General features: G+C 40.3%; 1 protein-coding gene across 4 annotated transcripts in view; it reads right to left on the reverse strand.

Annotated features, from left to right (window-relative positions):
• LOC102296512 (protocadherin-9) overlaps nt 1–25,269 on the reverse strand; it is a 190,431-nt gene extending 165,162 nt beyond the window's left edge. For 2 of the 4 annotated variants that reach the window (XM_042226089.1, XM_014337805.2), the window contains exons 1-2: nt 24,437–25,269; nt 20,797–23,933 (exon numbers count right to left, since the gene is read on the reverse strand). In XM_042226089.1, the coding sequence (XP_042082023.1) occupies nt 20,797–23,832 (3,036 nt within the window). In that variant the 5' untranslated portion in view covers nt 23,833–23,933; nt 24,437–25,269. The remainder of the gene's footprint in view (nt 1–20,796; nt 23,934–24,436) is intronic. The other 2 variants (XM_005935285.3, XM_042226090.1) reach the window with 2 other exon arrangements.
• Between the last annotated feature and the right edge of the window lie 748 nt (nt 25,270–26,017).

Genomic DNA, 26,017 nt, shown 5'->3' on the forward strand with positions numbered 1-26,017 from the left:
ATAGTGCTCGGAGTGCTTTGTGATATAGTGCAGCAGAATAGTGACTGATCGAAATGATGTGGTGTTTCTTGAGAAAGCCTTTTTTTTATCGCTGAATTTCTATTTCATGCTCTGCTTATCTACTTGTTTGTGCATTTTTATAACAATAACAAAGTCAAACATGAAATGCATGTGGTGTTTTTTTGCAAATTTGAAAGTGTGCGGCAACCCAATGAGTCACCTATAAAATAGAATGATCCCTTATCCCCTCTGTCTACGTTGCTTTGTTGACCATCCTCCTGATTAAACCAATTGAGTTTCTCTGGATTTTGTTACAGAGAAAGAAGAATCCAATTACAGCTAACTAAAATAAGGTACCATCAAAACAAACTACTGCAAGCCAGTTATTTACAGATACAGATGAGCTCAAAAACGGCAAAACAGCAACCTTGCTGTAAAGGGCCGTGTGTTTTGGCAGAGCTTGCTGAGTTTTCTCTTTTTTTCTATTTTTGAGGCATTGAAGGATTAAATCCCTACTCCCCCAGGTGAGAGTCTTCTGCCTGTCCTATTGCACAACTCCTACATAGATTTTTTTTTGTCTCTTTATACTACTTTATACTACTCACCTGATGTGATCAACCAAAATTCTCCATCAGGGGCTCGATTTTTGAAGCTTAAAATCAGGAACTCAGAGGAGGTGTAGGAGTCAAGTTACTTATGAGGTGTTAAAAAATACTATGAATTTTTTTGTGATTTATTTAGCTCATGTTGGTTTTGTTTAAAAGCTCATCTAATCCAGCGTATTTTCCTGAAATATATAACTAAAATCAAAGATATATATTCCAATGAGATGAATATGCAACAAATATGTGTGGAGATTTCTTAAAATGGTTTGTGCTCTTAATGGTGAAGTTCTCAAGTCAATTGTTGCTTTTTCAAATAAAATAATGATTCAGAAATTCAAAGGTTCTTCACTGTAAGCTGTAAGCTGCAAGAAGAGCAGAGAGAGATATTTTACTTTAAGCTAACATGAAAACAGACACATTTACACAGACACCTAGCTCAGTCGTTTCTGGTGATTAAGGACCCTGGAATGTACTTAATATGTTTTGTTTGGTTTTTTTTGCTCACTACCGACTTCTTGGCAATAAATATCTCTCCCTGCTGGTAATTGAACTTCTGCATGCGTGTACGTTTCACACTTTGGAGTGTCAAAGCGTGAAATGGACACGGTGGACCGGTGTGTCTGTTCCACGTTTTGTCATGATACTGGGTTGTCTTGGGAACCAACTTCATAATGCACTCCAGTTACAAGAGGCTAATACTGGCTACATTCACTGCAGGCTTCGGCGGTGCTATCTAGCCAGTGAGAAAGGTGCTATTGTCTGCTAAAAGTCACTGCAGGTTTTAAACTGCATAGTTAGAATAAATATGAAATGATAAAAAGCTTAGCATTCTTAAAGCTCTCTAGAAGGACAACTAGGAACAAGCAGTAAACAATAAGTAAAGTCCTTATATAACTATAACTGCATTTTTTAAATATTTTGTCAGTATTTACCAAAGATGTGAGCATTCAAAAGTCTGCTGTTGAAAATAATGTCTGACCTTGGTTAGGGAAAACTAAACTCCCTTGAAAGCAGTCTTGTGACTCTCTGCCTGAACATATCTCGCCTCCAGTCAGTTTGAAAGTAAACTTTTTGCTTCTTTCATGGACAACGAATGACTCTAAATCATATGTATAACTACATTCACTCACAGTACATCAACATATTTTCACTCCACAACCATAAATTATTAGGTATTATTTTGCAGGGGTTTATGTTTCCAGATTTGCATAGCATTAATTTACAGGATTCTGGCATTATTATTATGAAAATAATGAAACACTCAGTACTGAGCAATAGTCTTTTATTAAGTAGGATTTTTGGAATGAAAAGTATTTAGTGTTTACACAATAATTAGTCATAGTAATGCGAGTGATTTAGAGTGAGCTTGACTGGTTGGCTGTTGAACATCATGAATACACACTCACATGGGTACTGTACACAAACACTGAACATTCACAGCCTGGAAATGACCTATAGAGCTGAAAACAGCCTCCCCACTCACGGAGAATAGGCCTATTATCATGACAACAGATATGTCGGACTGTCCAGTGAAGAGGAGGCTACTGCACTACTGAGAGAGAGGGGCTAATTTCCACTCAGTGGGGTTGTAATGAGCCTTTCATCCTCTTATCCAGCCCGGTTACCATTAGAAACCATACCAGCTCTGACAGGAGCAGCGAAGAACAGCAGAACTACCACAGCATTTATAATAAGGCAGAATAAATATGTGTAATTTTAAGATCCAGATATTGTGCTGTATGCTTTCCAGAAGGCTAACGATGTGTCTCATCTTTATGTGAAAATCAGCATGACAAATTACCACTGGACCTTAAAATGGAGAAGTTTTATGAAAGTGAAAAATAATATCTACAAATTAGTCATTGTACACAAAGACTATAATATAAATGAGAAAAAAGTTTTCTTGAAAGATGACTTCATGCTGTGTAGCAAGTTTTTTTTTTACAGAAGAAAATTTAAAAGGCTATAAAGTGCACCGCCCAGCTAAAGCGACATTAATGTTCTTTTAATGTTTTTTTTTCTTGGTGAAATGCTAAACACAAGTTTCATCCAAATTTAGCGTCATTGTCTTGCATATTTCATTGGAGTTTTAGAACACTGAAACACGTACGGTTTTGAATATATTGAAACAATTTCTGTAGCTGAAGCATAAAAGTCATGCAGTATGTCTGTAAAGATAAATTCACATTGCAGAGCTAATTAGAACCAGTATGACGTTGACAAGAAGGGCCAGATTACAGAGTATGGCTGCATGTGCTCCGTGTACAATAAAAAGGTTTCCTGCTGGGTCATATGCAATCAAAATAGCAGGTATAAATCATTTCTTTAATCAGTACACAGGCACAGGTAAGGGTTGCTGCACTAAATCTCTCCATGGTTATCAGTGCAGAATTGAACACTTTTCTAAAGACATCCTTCGACTGAGGCAAAGGAAAGAAAGCGATTGTGCAATTGTGAGACCTCTTGGAAGGTTTTATTGTTCCAGTCTTAATGCGTGGTCTTACACCTAGAGGAGGTGTGAAAGCCTTGAGCTTGTAAAGAAGTCCTGCAGCATTTCTGATAAAGGTGTGAATCACCAAGGTGATGCAGATAATACAAAAGATAGCACAAAATACACTCAGTGACACATGGACATGAAGTAGCTCAGCTGAAATGGCCTGAATACGAGAAGGTTAGCCAAACAAACAGATTGCATATGAATGACAATGAGGCAGAAAATTGGTGAGAGCAGCAACATACATCAGCAGAAGAATAAGACGCAATATTGCATGAGGGCTTTAAAATATGCAGGTAGGTTGTGAAGTTGGTTCTAAGTGCACAGGCTGTTGCTGCTGCCACCCAGCAAGCACTCCCACATATATTTGCTATTCTCTCTCTCTCGCTCACTCTCTGCCTTTCTCTACGTCCCTCATTCACTCATAAAACCACAGAAATAAAGGGAGAGAATGACAGAGTGAGCATTAGAGGTTAAGGGATGAATTTCCCAGCATCTTTTGCCTCCGCCTCTGACCATCTGCCTCTCTGGCAATAGCCTTCCTCTCCTGAGGTTAAACTCTAAATTGGCAGTCGGCTAAGCAGCCACTTAGACAGGAAGGTTCAGGTGGGTAAAGTCAAATAGATATATACTATGTTGTGCTATACACATTGGGTGAGTGCATATTGAAAACAAGAGAATAAAATGTGAAATAGTGGCAAATTGGACGAGTGAAATGTTCACTTCCAACAAACAGGGATGGAGAGAAGGCTGGGGTGAAAGTAAATTGACAGGCAGATGGTGAATGATGAAAATTGAGAAATAAATTAGAGGACAAAATGAGAAATGCATAGGAAGGAATGAAATGCAAGTGTAAAAAGAGAGAAGATTGAGGAACACAGATGGAGAAAGGAATGAGTGGAGCAGCGGGCAAGAAATGGAGATGAAAATACAGGCATGAAAATTAGAAATCGAAGAAGAGAGATGAAGAGACAGGCAAGGTCAAAGAGAAAAATCTGAAATAAAATAATGGTAAATAGCTTATTCTTTGATATCACAGGGCACAAAAAATACATTTATGTAAAGAACAGCTTGTCACTGAGGTAGCCTATGGTCTTGTCCCTGCACTCAAGCAGAGACAGAAAATGAATACTGACAGAGAGAGAAGAAGAGAAAAGGAAGAAAAAAAAACCCCACAAATGTCAGGCTAGTATTAAGTCAGAATCTTAAGTCAACCCTCTCATCTCACATCACACCAACAGGGCCTCTCTAAAAAATGAATAACCAGGATAGAAAGCCTGCAATAGAACCTCCTATCCAAATTAATTAGACTCCTCGGTGCAGACTTTTCTCACTGAACAGTGACGTAATGCTGAGAAGCGATGACACGTCTAGGATGGTGTTTCATCAGTTTCATTAGTTTCAATGTGTGGCAACAACAGGCGGATTTACAACTGGACTGCCACCCAAGGATTGGGCACTCGTCCCACAATCTCATGGTTACCCCACATTCAGTCTGGCATCGCAAAATGCCACCGCCTGTGCAGCCTCACACACAAAATAATCAGCACAGCCGTATTTGTCACATAAACCCAACAAAACACAAAAGAATTAAAATATCCTGTTGAAATTCATTCAGCGAAAACTGATTGATTTGATGTAAAATGAAGCCTGTGCAGTCTTTATGCATCTACGTGGGTGCACCATATTTGCATGTGTTCGCTTGCTCGTTGGCCTGGCAGCAGCTTCTCAGAAAGTAGGACTGAGAGTCTGTTACAGCAGTCCCAGTGTGTAGCCTCCCTTGGCACACAAACACAAATTTGCTGAGGGACGACTGCTGTGGCAGAAAGCTTCTCTGCAGACAAAACCTCTTAATATTCCTTCCAAGTCCATTAAGGCCTCAAGAGATTGGCCGGGATTGATTGTTTGTACTTGATATTACCAGGGGCTTCAAGGCCAGATCCTCGTCGAAAATTAGAGATGGCATTTTGTAAAGCCTAAGGAATTGAAAAACTAAATACAAACCTGTGCGTTGCTATCATCCTCACAATGAGCAGTGATGGAGGAAGCCTTCATCTAATTAGCAAATGCTTGTTGCCATCTCTTTTTAGCTGTAGGGTTCATTGACAATTGGAATGTTTTTCCAAGTCAGTGACTTTCAAGTTTTTTGTATGTTTTCGGGCAAGAAAGAGTTTTTCCAGTCAATTATTCAATTATAGAGCAGTGACCTCTCCTCACCCCCTCCTCAAGCACATACACAGACACACAAGAAGAAGAAAGAAAGGATTCCTTCTTGCGAAGCCCAGTGCAGACTGTCAGGTGCAGAGTAAAAAGTTGTCAGATCAAATCTTGCTTTACGGATTTCCTTAAAAAAAAAAACAGGCTAAAGCTTTCAGGTATTGATTCATAATGATACAAAAAGCCTTATATTCTGAGAGGATAGTATAATAAAGCCAGCCTGTTTTACTTGCTTTATTCAACACAAAGGGGCGTTATAGATAAAATATAATGGAACTTTAAGTAACCTGAAAATCCTTTGTGGTGATCTCTTACAAACTGGGTATTCTTAAATGGAATAACAATTATTTGAAATCACTGAAATCTTCACTCTTCAATGAAGAACTATCATTTACAAAAAAGGAAGAAAAATGAGCTGCCTTTACTTAGACAGACACGTACATATCAGAAATAAAAGCATTCCAAACATGCTGAAGTTTAGTAGTTATAACATTTACCTCAGTGTACAAGTGTATTAGCATTAGGTAAAACAAAACAGATATCAAAACTGAAGCTGACTGCAGTTTTACAAGTATTTAGTCATAAACCAAAGTAGGCTATTGGACAAAAATTGAATTTTTAATGTGAAAAGGGAATCACTGAAGTGATTACAATTTATCCTGAGGGGCACATGAACGTCTATCTAATTTCTTATGACAATATATCTAAAGCTTAAGAGATTTTACATCTAAACACAGATAACCCATTATTTCTTTATTGATGCACTTTCAAAGGGAGCTGTCCTGCACCTGCAGGTGGACCGGCTACCAAAACACTGCTTGGACCGCAAAACACACAGAGGGAGTGTGACTAAGACCATTACTTCCCGTTTTTACACAGCAAGTAGTTGTTTACTGATCTAATAATGTTCATACTCTTACTTATAAAAGCATCATGGAACAACCAGCATCCAAGGGATTCATGCTTTGGAGAGCACTGGTCAATTTTGCCAGTATTACAGGAGCTGACTGATAGGATGAGGTAGCCAAGTTAAACCTGTAAGATACATTAATAATGGAATATGAGTGTGTGTGTGTGTACGTGTGCACACTCATGCAAAAAATGTTAAGTGACAAACTGACCCTTCATTGCACCAAACAAGTCATTTAGTCTCTCACTGAGCCATCAACACTCTAAAGTGCGTGTCCACAGTGTATCCAATAAAAAGGGAGCAGTTTTGGCAAAATGCTGAATTCACAGTTCTTTATTTAAGGACGTGTGTATCTCCACTTGAGATGTGGATAGTTATATGAATGCAATATTAGGAAGAGAATTTTTGTTCTATAAAGGTAAAGTTGCTTAAAATCTAAAATTATTAAAAACATCTTAGCTCAACCTTTACAAATCAATAACGCACATCTTTGACGGCAAACTGTGTGTTCCTAATCACAAAATAAACACAAGATCAAAGCACGTCCTCTTTTAAGATATGAATCAGTCCAATCTGCCAAGTGTGCTGCATAAAACCCCCCTCTGTCCTGCTCTGGTTATGAATATCATCCAAGAGGCTGGGCTATTAATAAGTGGACACACACATGCACACACTTCCTACAGGGAAGATATGGACCAGAACAAGGGAGTCACTAATCTCAATGGGTGAACAGCTTAGAGCAGTGTTGAATAAGTGTTGAGGGAATACAGTCCCATCATCACCACAACAAAATACACACTTCCACTCAGACACACATGTATTCGATTCATGTGGGATTTCATGTGATGTATGGCCTGGGGCAACCAAAGTCCCGAGTCTGTGGTGATGAAGGAACCTTATTGTTCCCAGCACAGAGACTGGGCTGGTTTCTGGGACACTGAAACGCCCTAGCAAGTATGTCGTGGGGTCACATGTCACATGACAAACAAAGCCAACGCTTCTGAAAGATTTAAGGGGGAAGGGGCAAATATAGTCAAACTAGGGCCTGTGATGTTCTCTCGGGTCATCTATAAGTCACTCAGACCATCTCGCATACAGTAAACTTTGCGAGACTGGATTTCAAATTTTGACCAATAAATGACCAACTAATTTTCATCCATGATAGCCTAATAAATCATATGGCCATGAGACCATTCCAGCAACAGAGAGACTATAATGAAATGCTCTGTGTTAGTTTCTTGCAATGATGCCAAGTGGGATACAAACTCTGTGAGCAGGCACTGAGGCAGACAAATCAGCAGAGTGGAAGTTTCACTTCCTTTGCATCTGAACTTCCATTATATCCTTTTTATATATGTTACAGTAAAAGTTTCAGGCCACAAAAGAGCACCCTCTTCTATTTTTTGCATGGCAAATGTTCCCCTCAATTCTCTGCTACTGGAACTCTGCCGTCTGAATGTCACAGCTGAAAGCAGCCATAAAACTCATACATTAAAAAAAGTTTCTTGGAAAAGCAGTTGTGGCAGGAAATAGAAAATAAATCTGGGTGCATATATCCATTATCAGGGCACGTTATCATCAGAAGGGAGTCTGTGGAGAGAGAGGAAACCGGGCTGGGTCTCTATGTGTGCCGTAAGATAGTGGAAACCAATTTTCACCTCCTCCCTCCTCATCCCCAACACACTACTTGATTCAGCCTTCGCTAACTCTGCGCAACCAGGACTAAATCATTTCATCTAAATAAGCTAGCCAAATGTTTTACACCTCTGCATATTACTGAGAGAAGATAAGGTGCTGGTTCACCATTCTGTGCAAAGCATCTCTTCCTTTCCTTCCCCCATTTTTTTTTTAGGTCTGTTCCATGGGCCTAACAAAGATGAGCAGGACTGCAAACTTTTGTGCATATGAGGGCTGCAGAGATAGAAAAGTGCAAAAATACAGAGGTGAGAGTATTTTAAAACCTTGCCATTTCTTATACCCTCGACGATAAAACAACAGACAAGCCATTTTTTATGTTTGTGTTAAATATTCCCATGTGCGCCACCTCTATGACAGCTTATTCTCAGGCAGATTTATCACAACCTTTATCTGCTCAACTCAACAGACAAAGGCAAGGCGCATGGCTTACACTGCGGCGTGCTGATGCCTGAGGCACGAGACAAAGCATACGATCAATACAAATCTTCAGTCTATACGTCGGACAGGGCCGAGTTGACACACATCCTTCTAGCAGCCATACATCACAACTTCTTATTTAATTAGCTCCCTGAAGAGCTTTATATGTCTGCTAATTCAGTCATTGTACTCTCCGCCAGAAAAGAAATAATAAGCCATCCACGCTAAGTGTTGTTGCTTTTTGTTGTTGTGATGAAGGGAATCTATTAATGATACAGTACAGATTTAAGGAAATATATAATTAGTTTTAACACCATTTAATCAATGGCCTTCATCTGTTTCACCATGGGAAATAATGTGGGCTTAATTCTATGATCTGCAGCAGTTCAATCACAAGATCAAACCTCTTCCAAACCTAATACCAATGTAGCTGCTGCTCCTCTCTCAAGCGATACCTTCTGGAGGCACTGTGTCAACGTTAAATGTTTTCCCAACAGAATCTGCACAGACGTGGTATTATTTTGAAGTCTAGGAACAAATCTGCAAAGCGCCAAAGGGTCAAAAGTTTAATTTACTACTTAAGAGTATTTTTGGTAGAAAGCTGTTTATGCTCATAAAGGCAGCAAAAATGTTGCAGGTTGCAGCATCGCTTCTATTTTCATGTTGTTCATTACTGTGCTCTTAAATGGAAATCCTTCAGAATCCCTATAAAATGATATTCATGCATTTTAAGTCTGAGGTGTTTGCCGTAAGAATCCATGTGGAATCAACTAACCAAGTTGTAAGAAGACTACAGCTAAATATCGTGTTTATGTGCTTAAAAGACCCAGGAGTGGCAGTTAAATTTCAATCCAGGGTCAAAATGTCATAGAGAAGAGAAGCATAAAGATCAATTCACCACTCTTTCCCTCGGTGCGAAGTTTTATCTTTTTAAATACAGGGTAGATTCACCGAGCAAATATCTCTTTCCAGAATTATCCTGCTTCACACTCACATGGGTTTACACATCTACACTTGAAAGTTGCAGTTTTTATCTACTAAGTAACCCCGCTGGAACAAAAGCGCCTTGCTTACAGGCATATAAGCGGCTGTTTTTTGTTTTATTTTATTATTTCTAATATATCTTGCCAGGCCAAAGCTGACCCTACAACCTTCCGGTCCAGAGGTCACCTCAGGAACCCTTGGGCCACTTTTATTTTTATTTTACTCAGCTGTTTGGTTGGTCTTGTTGTTTGCTGTCTTTGGAAATAAAAGTAAACAGAAAAATCACACTTGGCTCAGGCCCTAAGTAATGTGGCCACTGCGAAGCGAGACCTTCTTCCAAGATAGAGACACATTATGCTAGATGGGGTTTTCCCCGCCTGCAACTTCAGTGCACAACACACTGCTGTCCTGATGGATTCTTTGTTACTGTTGTAACAGTAAAAATGAACAGTTTTCTCTTTCTCTAGAGTTAAAATACATTCAGGAATTAAAATGTAAGAAATGCAGTAAACATTCGTAATGTTTCCCTACATGGGAAATTACAAAAAACTATAAACTGGTTATAGATCAATAACCCACTGTGGGGAAATGTTTGTGTAACTAGACTAAAGGGGAATATGACAGCATGTGCATCAGCATGTGCAGAAATAATAATAACAATAATGGCAGAAAAATAATTTCGAGTGTCTGACTGATGCTGATTTTAATTCAGTGGAATGACATCGGGCGCATGAATAATTTGGTGACGCTCCAAGCAAAAAGAATTTTCAAAAGACATCAGTCAATTCATGGAAAAATATGAGTGGAACATATGTGAGAATATTCAGTCAAGTCATGTTTGCTAAAAACTTAAAGCAGCTATTCGGCCCTTTTAATGTAAATTGCACTTTGCCCAAATATATCAACTGTTGCTTTGTTTATTACTTACTTAAACTTTTTGTTTCTTTTTGTCACCTAAATTTGTCAAAACACGAAAAGAAAAAAAAGCCCAGCATCTATGAAATTTCTCCAGTCTATTAAGCTTAATCTGTTAATCTCCATAATAAGACATCTGCTTGTGAATATGTAGAATCTGTAGGCAAGAGGGAGAAATCTTTGGTACTGGAAGCTTTTTGACATTCACTTGTAGTCTCAGTGCTATTGACCAATCAGGATTGAGCAGGGTTTTCTTGCATGCTGGTTAGCGGCCCATTTGGGAAGCAAAAGAGAGATTGCATTTTCCGAAAGCAATCTCAAAACAGTCAGCTATCATCTGACATTGATTTAGCTTTTTATTACCTTTTTAAAATTATCTGCATTTCTAAACAATTACCTGCAAACGTGTCAGCCCTGATATTGGCTGGCTACACTGGAAGCTCTGAAAAATTGGTTGTTGCCCCCAGAGTGCAAGTCAGCCTCCTAGCTAATGTGAACCAAATTTGATAAAAATATTGATTTCAACATTATGTAGGGGCAATTATCAGTTTAATAACAAAGGTAAAGCTGAAGTCAGTTTTGAAATTAACCTTTTTCACTTCAGTCCCTTGTGTTCACAGACCACTTCAAAAACACATCCTCATATTTATAAAAATGCAATCCACAGTGTATGAAGACAGCCTTTTATGACGGAGAAGAGCTTGATGCTGCAATGCAGCAAAGAGAAAGGAAACCCCCGAAAGAGACTTTGGAGCCTTAATCTTTTTTTTTTTTTCTTTTTGCACATTAGAGTTCTTTTGAATTTCTGATCAGAGTTCAGCGTTTTTCATGTGTGTCGTTACAACATATAGTTGTAGCACGCATAATCTTCCCCAAATTGGGCTGTATAATAGGTAGCCTCTCAAGTGAACAGCAGCGTGGAACGCACACAAGTGCATTCACTCTACTGTTGTGATCAGATTTAATCAGAAAACACTCTCTAGGGGGATTTTTTCCCCCTGCATAATGAGTTTGATTCTAATGTAAACCTTGATAATACTGTACATTTATCATTCAGAAGTTGTCCTTCTAACCAGGTGGATTGCTGCTGAAAATGTGAAGACTTCTTCGACTACCGGAAGCGAGTCATATGTTCGAACACCTATGGGTCATGAGACGATCATGTTTATTAGCATCCATGTTAATGCATAGTGACTATGCATAATGAAACAAGTGCTGCTTTGAGGACACGGCTGGTGGAAGAACAGGAACAGAATTAATCTGATTTCTGCCCAAACAAGGTTAAAAAGGCACGTGACATCATCCACATGTGGATAATTGTTCAAGTGGATGTTCAGCTCTGTCGTGCGCAGTTTCATGATGACAAAGCTGTGTAACAGAACAGTCTGAATGCTGGAGCTTTATAAATTTGCTGCACAGACTGTCTACGCCTGATTGTGGTAGACACACGGTTCTTTCTGCGAAGCATCCACGCACAGCTTAATGCATCTGGTTGCTGAAGTGGTTCAGCTTCAATATGTGAGACAAGACTTTTGTATTGCGCAGTCTGTTATTTTCCTCCTCATTGGCAAGGTTTACATTACATCTTGCGCCTGGGATATTAATTGAAGACGTGGTTTGTGGAGAACATTCAGTCTTTCACTAACCAGAATATGCACATAGAGGTGGTACATGAGATCATGTGAGGCATTAAATTTGGCCTGTAGGAGCAAAAGAAAGTCTCATCAAATTCAGTGGTGGGAGAGCAGTTTTTTTCTAGCTCTATGCAATGTGTTCCCTCAATTGTCCACAAATGATACTAAATTTAGGACATGATTTACAAGACTGAGAAACACTGAAAATATATTTCTCATAAAATGTTTGGAAGTGCAAGATTAGGATTGCCTACCTAACCTGATCACCACCCCAACTTGTTTTTTCATAGACCAGCACTATGATTATCCTTTAGGTCAGAAGTCAGGTTTCAAATTCTACTCAGTAAGTGCAGACAGCTTTTTTGAAAGTGACCATATATATGAGGTCAAACTTTAAAGCCTATATTTATTTATTTATCCTTTCTTCCCCCCCCTCCTCATCTTCACTCAAATGCAGACTAAGCTCTGCCTTTGGCTTTCAGACTCAGTGGACAGATTAAGCTGAGTTAGCCCTACTTTCCATGGATGTGTTGTCGTGGCAATTTGAAATCCACCCCCCACCCCCTACCCCATCACCCTTTCTCCAAAAACCAGTTAAGAGGTGACACATCTACACTGCTTTAACTGGAAAACAGCTGAAGATTTAAAAAAAAATGGAAGCATCAGTACAAAAATGCCAATAGCTGCAAAAAAGATATCTTTTTTTCATAAATATTTCATAGATATATAGACATATTCACAATATATACATTTTCACGGCGTTAGGGTTTATTAGGATGCAGCTGGCAGTGATGATGATGATGATGAAGATGGTATAGGTTAGGAACTCCCAGTTGCTAATGGTTAGTATGTTTCCCGTTCACATGTATATGTGATAATACAAAAATCTGATGTGAAAGAGTGAAGAGGCAACACAATCTGAGTGTTTTAGAACTCAATTTTGAAATACTACCATAAAGAAAATTCACTTGCGCATTTTTTCTCTGTGCAGCCTTACAGTCAGACAATTCATGAAAGGCTTCATGTTCTTTGAAGTCATATTAGACTATTATCCACATTTAGCTTACAGCCATGTCAGATGTGTACAAATATATGCACACCGTATGTTTTAAAATTGGTTTTAAAGTCCTGCTGTAGAAGGATGTGAGCAACTGCAAAGAAACTCACTGTAACGGTTCCTCGGGTCCATACTGGTTGTGGGGCGTCACACTTATAAAACTGAAGCTGTAGAAGGTAGTCAGATGGATGCATGGCTGGAAGTTTTATGAAAATTTTAGGATCAATTTTTCATAAAGGAAAAGCTTTTCTCTCATGTCCTTTATTTATTTATTTTAAAAAAAGATTTGATCTCTTCATGGCCAGTAGAGACAGGAGGAAACATACAAGACTTGGAAAAAACTCTGAGCCCATTTTCTGGTGCAATCCAAACAAGCACTACAGTATGTGTAAAAATCCGTCACCGTCACATGTTTAGAGCAGCTGCTAACTTGATCTCATTAACATTCATGTATTTAGGTCAGCTGGAAGGAAAATTAAAGACAGCATTTGCACGTGTGACTGTTTAAGACTGAGGAATAGTGAAATCCCCCCAAATGACATACCTCTGTAAATTAACTTTGAATTAAATTTCCCTTCCACTCTAAGTGAATTATCGGGTTGGCTGTGTGTCAGTGACTTTGTATGCCTCTTTAAAAACACCAGATCAGTCAAAGCAGAAAATCTGTTTGCTTCTTAAAATACACGAGTTGGCAACGTAATGAGCCGAAGCACATGTATATGAGCAAACGCTGATTAGAATCGGCGCGCACATGGTAGCTTGACTGAAACATATCCCAGTTTATACATAATGTCCCATCACAACATCACAGAGGCAGAACAAACGGACAAATTCAAAACAAGAAAGATATGATCTCTTTGAAACATTTATTATGAAATTGTAAAGGTAGAATACCACTGTTCAAATAAAGGCTTTATAAACAGAGTGGGATTTGCAGTGTACTGGAGATTTGGAAGAGTTTATTTCAGATGTAATTAATGTATAGCCAGCAATGAAAAAAAAGGAAAAGGAGAAGGCAGCGGAAATAAATAATACAAAACTAAAATAAAACAAGTCCATTATTGTTTAACACAGCACATTAGGCAAGATTACCAGGAGTTCAATTTACATGAAACATCTCATATATACAAGATTTACATCGATGAGGGTTACAGAGTCTTTGTGAGCTATGAGGCCCAGTGGCAAAGCAGTCAATGGCAGTCACATTTCAAGTCAAGTGAGGCTCTTAGCTTGAGGGGGGTTTTGGCTGGCAATGCCATTATCACAACTATTAGTCTAGACACTGGCACACGCTAGTGACAGAGCAGCGGCCTGTGTGTTATTTGACGCAACACCCCAATGACAAGGACACATCTCCCTCTGGGTTTGTCATGTCAGAATAGACAGCGCCGCTTTGCCCATCTTTTACCCGCACACCCTTTTTCTCTGATGATAAACGGAGAGAGGATGGTAACAGGGAAAAAAAGAACGAAAGTTGGGCTATGTGTTGAACACAAAGCACCCTCATCTGTCACAAATGATCAGAACACAAAGGTGAACACACCTTTGGTGATTTAACATCGTATGTAACGGCGCTGACCCCAGTAAAACACGGGTGAGAGGTTAGGGCTGGAGACGGGGAAGATAAGGAGTGGGTGGAGGAGCCAAGTGAGGAGTGGAAAGGAGAGATGGGTTGTTGTTGGTGGGGAGGAAGGGGGGATTGGGGGCATTCAAACAATGATGTAGCATCATAACTCCATCTTTTTTTATATAATATATATAGAGATAGATAGATTTATAGACAAGCAAGCAGTCAAGAAACATTTTCTTCCACCCTCTACTCTTATTTTTAAGGAAAATTCAAGAGAATTTCAGATGAGGTGTTGATACCTTAAGTGTTTTAAGCTGCAGTTTGTCTTTTCACGTCATGCAGTGTTGGGAAAAAAAAGAAAAGAAAAAAAAACACGAAGCTAGTATGTCAACTTGATTGATTGCCTTAGAAAAATGGGAAATGCGTTTTGTGGATTAGTGAAAACATGGAGATGAATTAAGTAATGACAGTCCTACAAAAGCCGCTATGACTTTTGTGCATTAATTTCACAAAGCAAAGCCCCTGAAGACTGATCATCAATCAATGCGCTTCGAGAATTTGCAGAAATGGATGATAAATTTAAGATGAATGGGTTGCCAGCCAAAAGTGATGGACAAACAACAAAGCAGCTGTGAAAAAAATCAAATAAAATCACATATGAACACACTTGCAAGAGACCTTTTGATAAGAGACAATATTTGTCATTATCAAAACTGTGTCGTATATTTTGGACAGAATGAAACAGCGCAATGATGAGAAGGTTTCTGTAGATGAGGGAAAAATTCATGAAATGTTCACAAAAAACAAACAAACAAAGGAACAACAACAACAACAAAAAATGTAATTCCTGGTAATTTGCCATCATCTGTGTTTGGCAATTATGTCCCTGGCAGTTACAAAGAAAAAAGAAAAAACAGGCCCATAAATTAATAAATATATAAATATATTAGAAATCAGTAGCACTTCATTTTTCTGAAACAGGGGAAAATAAAAACATATAAATGAACTCCATAGTTCAGCCAGTGTATCAACAGGGAGCTTTGATTTATTTTGTTGTTTTGTGCAGACAAAACTGGATCCCCCTTGGGGCAATAATCTACTCTGATAGTACTCACACCCACTACCATAGTATAGCTCGCAATCCATTTCATTTCCTCTTACCCACCTAGAATATAGAGGACATGACAAGTTTTTTAAAGACGCAGATACAATGTTCTCTGTGGTGAAGGGCTTTGCAAATCCTCCACTGATAATTTAAAGCTTTGATAGAAACTTCACTCGCACACTTCCTGTCTTACTTTCTCCAGACAGCTAAATTTGTTTTGAGGATCTGCTACATTTTACTCAATAAGAAGATGCAGCGCTAAAGATCTGTCTTCTTGGATTTACCTGCTGTTTTCTTAATTATTCAGCAGATGTTGGCAACAGACCTAACTTCACAGAGCTTGCTCACAGATTTGGTTAATTAATATCTTTACTTAGTGACCCAATTTAACCTTTTGTACATGTTGGTGTCCTTTTTCCATTCTTCCTCTTATTACAAAAAATGCTAAGGCTGTTGGAACGCCATTAGTTAAATGTATGAAGGACATGCTCAGTGTAAGAGATCACAAACACGGTATCCTGATTAAGTGACAGGATAGCTTGGGAGAAACGATGTATGATCACAGTCGGCAGCAATCACTGGCCTCTCTCCATCTTCCTCTTTCATACTGCCAAACTCTGTGTCAGCACAACCCATAAGATATTGCAACAGACTTTTCCCCTCAGGTGCAACATTGTCATAGTTCATTAATCTTCTCAAACTTCTCCTGCTGCCATCAGCCCCCGTACATACTACTAATCCCCTTATTAATGTGGCAAATGAACCTGCACAAGAAGGACGACTCCCTCAAGGCTCCATAATTACAATGGTCTGTACAAACTCCTGTTTGCATAGAATGTCCATTCATTACATTCATTACATTACTGACAACTCCAGGAATCTTCTCGCTGAGGATTCCCCCCTTTTTTTTCCACAAGTCTTCTAATATCCTGCGCTTTAAACTGAATACTCCAGTTACTGTGATATTTAAAACCCTGCTTGTTGTTTATGAGATAATGTACCATACGCCTATTTTCGCTGTAGTGCTCAACACAGAGAAGGAAATGATCCATGAGTCAGATGTAGACAGAAATACTGAATCAAATTTTAAATACCTCCAGTATTATTTGGAATAATTAACCCATATTCATATGTTGCCATTTGTTCTATATGTGCGGAAACTAAACTGAGACTGGTCAGATAGAAAGCTGTTACATGTCCCCCAGCCTGAGGCAGATTTGGGGTGAAGAAAAGCACATCACAGCAATAGGAGATGGGTTAATTGTCAATGCACGCTTCCTTTCCGTGTTTGCATGTGCATGAAAAAAACCCAACAACAACCTAGAAGCCTACATACAGCAATTAAGACGTGTTACAGATTAGGTGTTCAGACCACAAGGTTGCACAACTGAAAAACGTCATACAGGGCCCATAACTGTGGATTCTCACATACGTAATGTTGCTTCCGCAAAGTGACGGAAGAGAGAACACATCTTGTGTGAACTTGTCAATATGTGGTAGCAAACGTAATAATTAACATTCCTTTATTCGCATTTACTACAAGATTTGTTCAAGTTTAATTCTGAAGACTAGATATATGGAAAATGTAGATTGCAATCAGTCAGCAATGATGTTGCATTCGCTCTCTCTGAGACTACTTTCAAACCCTGCTCCCCTCAGCAAAACCATGTTAACGTATTCTTAACACGAGCCTTGGGATCTGATGCACAGTACATAGTTAATGCATAGCCACTGGGCTCATGTTGTGGTAGTGAGCCACATCTATGTCTATGACTACTGACAGGATGAGAATAAGAATGATGATGATTATTATCCTCCGTTTCTTAGATGCTTGTGTTGCCTAGTGAAACTAGGACAGTGTTTTCATGCTTTTTTCCCTCTGTGTTGTTTACACTAATGTAGGTCCCTAGAGGGTAAAAAAATAAGTGAGAAAAATGAAAGGAAAGGCAAAGATTCCCCTATTGCTATAAGCTATAAGGATCTGTATAAAAGTGATTGCACTAGGCATTAGTGCGTAATAACGCTACTGCAGATAAGCTATTTCTTTTACTTATACACTCTATATCACCTAAAAAGAAGACAGCACTGACGTCTTCGTGCTTTGCTGTTGTTCGCAGTGTCTTATTCTCTGTCTAATCGTTTGTCAATTTCCTTTCAGTTTCCTTATTTTTTTGACTGGTGCTGATGTTGCATAGAAGTGACTCTTGAAAACTGGAAGAAAATGGCTTTTCAATTCCTTGAGAGAAGGTCAATCTTAAAAGCGATCCACCCACAGCTTCGCTTGTGTCTTCCTCTTGAACTTCCTATTTTACTTAACGCTTGTTTCGTGTTAACTTCAGGCACCAGTTGTTTATTGGTGTTGGTTTGTTAGTCATAGGGCAGCAAACTAAGTGCTAAATTTGATCTTCCTACTGTATACCTTTTTGGATCCTTTAACTATGGCAGCAGTTTAACACCTTTAGCTTTAATTTCAATATATTACATCAAATCACATTTTCCAACCAAAAACTAACCAGTAATAACTTTAAATGAAATTGGCTCATTTTTGTTATCTGTATATATAAGAAATCTTTTAATAATGTAGCTCTTATCTTCTTCTAAAGCGCTTCTACTCTGCAGAGAATGATATGATAATCCGGTGATATTACCTTTTGGATATACTGTCTGTTTAAAGATTCAGTCAAAGGTAATTGGTATTTTCTTGATCTTTTTTTTTTTAAACTACAGCACAAATCCAAAAGGCATAGAATTTAGTGGATGGGCATCTCCGCATGAATGATCATGAAATGGAGATGACATGTGCATGTCAATACAAATGGCTGCATTGTACAAAACAATCAAAACAATGGATGGAACAGTGGCATTGATAACATACCCTGGTTTATCCAGAAAGACATGTCAGTGCAGTCGGGGCAGTCTAATCATTTAACCACAATCAATAACTGCCAATCTGAGCTGGAGTCTTTGTCTGTGAGATGTTTTTTGGAGTAATTATGACTAAGAACCAACCGCATGCTGTAAGGGCCTTCTTTACAAATTTGAAAGATTGATATCAGCCAATAATGGAAAGACGGATAATCACTATTTAATGGAGATAAAGTGCTTTGTTGTATGGAGTCGCAATGTAACCATGCATACTGGTAAGAAAAGGAACTCATACTTCTTTTCTGTGCATATCTGTATGATAATGTTGTTTTAATATGTAAGCAAATGCATCTTTAGAGTTTTTAAAGATATGATTCTCTTATTCCCTTTCATAAAAATAAAAGACAATGGACTTATTTCAACTAATTTATATCAGTAAGTAATAGCAGAACAGTAGTAGAATTAGACTGGGGCACAACTTACACAAGTTCAGAGAAAAACACGAAACTGTACAGAACATTTTAGACATAAGTCTGTGCCCAAAAGCGTCTGTAACAGTGCATCATTTATAATATCGGTGGCACAATATAGAATACACTGGCTCTGTTTGTGTGCTTCTTTGAATCATTTGTCAGAATTATTGATCCCAATAAATCTTGTGTGGAATTGTAGGATGACTGAGCAAATCAATGAAGTTGTGCTTACAGTATAGTGTCATATCTCATGTGTCCTCCTCTAGGGTTGAATAGTGGCCCCCACCTCACCCCACCCGCTGCCACCGCCAGCATCACCCATTTCATTGTTTATTTCGCCTTCGTTGGTCAGTCTGGCTCGTCTCGACACATGCACCTGTAACCCCCCCCCCCCACACACACACACACACACACACACACAACACACACTAACGGCGCCTGGCAAATGATGGCACACTGAATGCCTCTTTTGACTGCTACCTCTCACACAGAAACACATTAAATGCAACCCCAGATGCAGTGACCCGGAGGTATGCATCGACAGGAGTCGCACAGTGTCACTCCTGTAATTCCACTCGCTCGTCCGGATAGATCTTATCACTCACATCTCTAACTGCCATTATCAATCTTTCCTGTGCAGCCTCTGCATCATTAGGCGAGAGTATTTCACTAAGAACACTAACATAGGTTTCACTCCTTTCTTCTCCTCCCTTGCATTTATAAGTCCACTGCAGGTTGGCGTAGTGCCAAGCTCTGCCATGCAGCGCAACACTGCCACCTAAAGGTTCAGTACCACCGTCAAGCCTGACCCATCGACAACAGCCTCTGTCTCTGCCTTCCCTTCTCCTTCTGCGCTCTTTCTTCACTCTTTTCTGCAGTTCCCAATATTTGTCCACGTGTGTTCCATTAGATTAAAACTGTGTGTTGTGTAGTGGTGCTTTATTAGCAGAAAAATTAATAGGGCTTTGATAAAAAGCAGCATGGATTACGTTGAAATTTGAGGCTCATTATTGGCTAATCCTTTTTGAATTGGATGTGTATCAAGTTCCAGACAAGCTTCACTCAGTTCGCTAGTGTGCTTTGAGAGGAGGCATTTAATTCAAGCTCAGATGATGTGGCAAAGCCTACAGTGACATTCACAATACCATTGCAGCAGTCTAATTATTGAATGTTGTTATTGCTGCAGGTGTTGAAAAGGTTACAAAGTCTTTCATGATATTACAATGCACACCAAAAAAAAAATAATAATAAAGAAACAAACAAACAAAAAAACATGAATACACTCAAGAGTTTTATGAAGAGAGAGAGAGAGAGAGAGAGAGAGAAAGAGAGAGGTGAAAAGTCAACTACTTTTTGGAGAATGTGTGCAGCATTTGTCTATGATGAAAAGCAGCAATCTGAGTAGATAGGCAAGAAAAAAATGTTTCTTTTACAAAGATCGTTGGGTTACAGTTAATGTTATGTTGGTACATGTTTGCCAGTGATCTAACCTGGGTACTGAAGAGACAAAATAAGGCAAAGCAGTCACTCGTCCACTTGCATTTTGGTAAATATGAATTAAATATATATTAAATACAAAACATGGGTTTGCAAGTGTTACCCCCAAATTATGCATTGTGTGATTGCTGAGTCCATAATCAACTCCATTAATCAGCTGTTGTTCAAGTTACTTTTTCTCTCTTTTCTTTTTATGTTTAGGTTGAAAAACCTGCTGAAGCAGTGTGTCTCCTGAACAGTTTTCTGTTGCTTCACAGTACCTTAGAGTCAGTCCCTAATCTAGACTGGCACTTTAGCACTGTGGAACAGGGCAGTTATACGCAGTACTTATAGACCAGTAAAAGTGCTCTTTTACCTGCTGTCTGGTGTGCATGGGCCCCTTCGTCTTGAACCCTCCTTGGGAGCTGCACTCTGAGGCACTGAAGTGGTCGGAGCTCGTGGAGGATCTCTTGGAAAGGGTGTCACAGCCCCCCACAAATGTGTTATCCAATGGGAGCTCTTGTATCACGTGATGCTTCTTCACTGAGACCGGTGTGTCAGCCTTGAGATGAAAGGCCGACTGCGGCGAGGCGGACTTGTAGTGCCGGGCCAGGTCTGGGCTGCTAGGTTTGAAGGTTGTGGTCGGCGTGGCATTCCAATCGAAGCGTCCAATCCCTTGCTCTTCCAGCTCGGTGGGCAGACTGATGGTTCCGTTGATTGGCTCATGGGCAGGATCGTCAGGTTTGTTCCCCTCTATGGTGACAAAGTTGAGCAAGGAGTTTTTGGGGGACTTCCTTTTCTTGCGCTTTTTCTTCTTGTTCTGTTTGTTTTCTGTGTTTGGTGACATCCACTCTGCCCCCTGCTTTTTTCTCTGTGCGGCTTTGAATCTAGAAGCATGGCGGCAGCGCAGCAACACAGTCACAAAGATGACAATAATCACCACCAAGGCGCCGGTAACAAAGGCTATCATTATGGTTAAATAGTCACCACTCTGATAGGTTTCACTGCTTTCACCAATGTTTCGGTCAATTGGGGTCTCCATGGTGCGTCGAATGAGATCATTGATGAGTGTTGAGTTGCCCACAGTGTCATTAACATACAAAAACACCAGCACAAGAGTATGGAGAGATTTGGGATAACCCAGGTCACTGATATTGACCACTAATCTGTGCAAGCCTATGTCGGTTAGTGCTGGCTTTTCCTCCAAAGTAATATTCCCTGTGACTGGGTCAATTCGAAACAGACCTTTGTTATTCCCACTCACAATTGTGTATTTGAGTTCCGCATTCATCCCTGTATCACCGTCTACAGCAAACACCTCTGCTACCACAGATCCTGGGATAGAGGAGAGAGGCACGAGCTTGAAAGACGTGTTGGAGGGTGGGTAGATAACGATGGGTGTGTTGTCGTTCACATCAATGACATTGATGGTCACCTTGGCAGCTGAGGAGCAAGGAGGCCTGCCACTGTCCACAGCCCTTACATCAAAAGTGTAGGAACTCTGCTGCTCTCTGTCGAAGGATACATTAGACTTTATCACCCCAGAGTAAGGATCTAGTATAAAGTTCTCATTGTCATTCAGAATAGAAAGAGAAACAGCAGCATTTTCTCCGGCGTCTGAATCTGTCACAGTTATCACCCCCACAGTACTGTACTTAGGAAGATTCTCTGACACAAAGAACTGGAAGTGGTTATGTGTGAACTTGGGGTTGTTATCATTTTCATCCAGCACGGTTACAATAACGGCTGCCTGCGTTTGTAGAGGGGGCGTCCCGTTATCTCTTGCTGTTACAGTGAAGAGGAACCTATCCTGATCCTCCCGGTCAAAAACCCTGGATGCAGTCAGAACACCTGTTTTACGGTCAAGATCAAAAAATGATGCATTTGGTCCCAGCTGGTAAACAATTTCTGCATTTTTCCCACTGTCCTCATCTGTGGCGCTAAGAGTCGTGAGGAACAAGTCACGTTTGTTGTTTTCCATAACAGCCAGCTCAATAACTGGCTGAGTAAAAATAGGCGGGTTGTCATTCTCATCCTCCAGCCTCACTCTCACCAAGGCAGTCTGATTCAAGCTCGGCTTTCCAGAGTCAGACGCTACAATTTTAAAGTTATATTCCTTTGTCCCTTCGTAGTCAAGCAGTGCGGACGTCTCTAACAGATACTGGTTGTCATACACAGCTTTTAGATGGAAGGGCACATCCTTCTCTATGAAACAAATGACCTTGCCGTTAATGTCAGTGTCTTTGTCCGACACTGTGATGAGTGCTATCTTTGTATTGATGGGATCCTTCTCTGAGAGGAAAACAGTGCCATTAATGGGACTGATTATGTATCTCAGGTCTATATTAGGTGGATTGTCATTAACATCAGTCACATTTATGGTAACAGTAGCTCTGGCTGGACTTGAGCTGCCATCACTAGCTAAAACAGAGAGCTTATGGATAGCAGTTTCTTCCCTGTCCAAAGGTCTCTGCACTGTAATTAGGCCAGATGTTGCATTCAGTGCAAACAGTCTTTTTGTAGCAGGAGACACCTGAGTCCCAAATACATAATGTATCTCTGCATTTGCCCCTATGTCTGCATCTGTAGCTTGGAGCTGCACTACAGATGTGCCAATAATGGAGTTCTCCGGTATATGAACCTCTATCTGACTCTCTTTAAACACCGGTTTGTTGTCATTGACATCTGTCACAGTAACCTGGAGAATGGCAGTGCTGGATTTCTGTGGACTGCCACCATCCTCTACTTTAATCTTCATCACATACGTGTCTTTCTGCTCTCTGTCCAGATTCTGCTGCACAATAAGCTGGGGCCACTTTTCCCCCTCAGGCGTTTCTACTATGTCTAAGCCGAAGGCACTTTGCCCATTGATCAGCTCGTATTTGTGGACACTGTTGGGGCCAGTGTCTGGGTCAGTGGCAGAAGGAATAGCAAAGCGGCTGTTAATGAGCGTGTTCTCTGGGATAGAGATGTTGATCACAGGGGACGGGAACATGGGGGCATTATCGTTTGTGTCTTTAACGATTATTTTGATCTTAATCAGCCTGAAATAATCATTAGGCAGGATGACCACTTCAATTTCAAAGGAGCACTCGCTGTCCTCAAATGAGGGACCGGGGCATAACTTCTCTCTGTCAATTCGGTTTGATGTTGTGAATATTTCTCCAGTGCTGCTCAGAACACGTACCAGTGGGTTATCTCCTGCTTTGGAGACGAGCCGGTACACAAGATTAGCACTCGTTCCGGTGGCAGCATTTGTATGGGAAATGTTTAGGTCCTTTGGTATGTTCCCAATGAGGACATTTTCTTGCAACTCCTCCCTGATGGGGTAGATTAGCTCTTGGGCTATTGAAGGATCTAGCCATATGCAGGCAAGCAGTGCACCCAACAGGTAATAGTCTTTTAGATCCATAACAGTGTTAATATGCTTCCAGCCTTCAAAACTCAAAGGTTTCTTTCTATGCAGTGTTGTTACAGACAGTGACTCCTGGCAGGAATCTTCCACGAATAAACCTATGAATACAGGACAGAGATTCCCTTCAGTGAAGTAACTTTATTATGCACAGTAAATAAATTTAATTAACAATCATCCAATCCCTCTCCTCACAGTCAGCTGATTCATGCACTATATTTTTTTCCCCTCTTCTTTAGGATTTACCCTTAAATCTGAACATAGCCACAAATCATGACTTCATTCAAACAGTAAAATGAAAATCCCAAAATAAACTGCATTAACCTTTTAAGCAGCCATTAATGTCTGTTACTCTCTTTCTACATCCTCTACGTTTTACGGTCACTATGAATTTTCAGTGCCTCGAACACCCCCACGGCAACAAAACTTCACAACACATTACACAGTCTTATTAATTTTTCCACTTAAACTGTCAAAATTAAAGAGCTTAGGCTGTGAGTGGGCTGCTTAACGAGTGAATAAGCATAAATGAAGCCTACAAAGTAAGCTCAGTGAGATTTTGAATTCTTAGTGGGCAAAAGAGACCCATGCTTGTATTACATACCCAAATCGGTTGCAGCACAGAAGAAAAACTGGAGTGTGTCAGCTCATAGTCTTCTCATCCACAGTAGTACAGTAGTTCATTCAGGTAAAGATATCCTCCTCTGTCGATCTGCTTTTGGCTCCAGGTAAATAATAATAACAACAATCACCCAGCAGCACTGGGTTAATCAGACACGAGTACAGGTTTTAAATAAAAGCAGCCGGTTGCAGAAACTGGGGTAAATTAGAAGCTGCATATGTCGCAGTTCCTTTTCCCCCCATTTAACTTCAGGAATTGACTGGATCTAATTGTGCGACCTGCGGTGATTGCGGTGATCAGCGTCGCTCTCCAGCAGACACAGCAAGGTGGTCAGTGGTTTGCGGTGTCTTCAATTAAACGGGTCCCAAAATCAATGCTCATCTCCTGTGCATGTCCAGAGAGAACCGGCGTCTTTCCCCCTTTCTTTCTTTCCTTTTCTCCCCGGCTACCTGTGAAGGTTAAGGCGCAGACGAGGTGAACCCAAAAAGAGACACGCGTGTCCCATTATGTTTCAAGTTCACGGAGCTCCATCAATAATCAGACTCAAGGTTAAAAAGAAAGAAAAAAAAAGATCACGAGGACATTTATGAAAAAGACAAAAAAAAAAAGAAAAGCCAACAACAAAAAAGGTGTAAAAGCTCAGAGTCGATCCCACTTAGAAACACCAGCCTTACGGCTGCTCAGTGTGACACGGATGCGCAGCGTGTGTGTGGCGTTTATCCTTGCACTCTCACTCCCAGAGCAGAATATCTTGCACTAACTCTGTGTAAACCCATAGGAGGGGTTGGCGATGCACACCACACCGACTAACCACCCCGCACCCCCACCCGGCCGACCCTCGTCATTGGACACCGCCCCTCGCTTTCAATGGCGTTGGCAACCCGAGCGAGGACGGGATTGGCCCGATGTCACGTCACTTAAAGCGAACCGGAGGGCTGTCCGCGGTGAGATTCTCCGCGAAGATGCTGCAGGCTGAAGAGACGCTTAACCAAAAACCCCGTGGCTGGGCTGGAGGAGGAGGATGACGACGATGATGATGATGAAGCTGCTGCTGATGATAGTGTAAAAAAAGACACTGAGAGAAAAGAATAAAGAGATAGTGGATGTCCTCTAGCTTTTATAGTGTGTGTGTGATTATATAAAAGCAGATAACACTCATTGGCTCTAAAGGGACGCATCAAAAGCATACGCCAACCTGTTAGGCTGTTGTCAGGTAGGCTACAATAGCCTAATTGGGGTGGACATAAAAGCCACTAGACTGAAGCACATTAGAAAGATGCGCTATGGCGGTTTCCCGTGCATATTGACTTGCCAAGAATAAACACTGGCATATACAATACAAGCCTTGTGTGAGAGTCAGTTATAATTGCACTCTAAACAGAGAATCCGTTGTCTAAGCATGTTTGCGCCGGGTGCATATTCACGCTTCGTCCACCGCACTTAGCACCCTGCAGCCAGTCGTCAGCATTTGTTTATGAGAAATAACCTTGACAGTTATCCTAGTCATCAAGGCTACAAAGCCGCGTGTGGCCGGAGTTCTTGGTTTAACGGGTGAATTGCACT

The sequence above is a fragment of the Haplochromis burtoni genome, unplaced genomic scaffold (genome assembly GCF_018398535.1).
Source record: "Haplochromis burtoni strain Fernald_Lab_line unplaced genomic scaffold, NCSU_Asbu1 Contig_195, whole genome shotgun sequence".
Lineage (NCBI taxonomy): Eukaryota > Metazoa > Chordata > Actinopteri > Cichliformes > Cichlidae > Haplochromis > Haplochromis burtoni.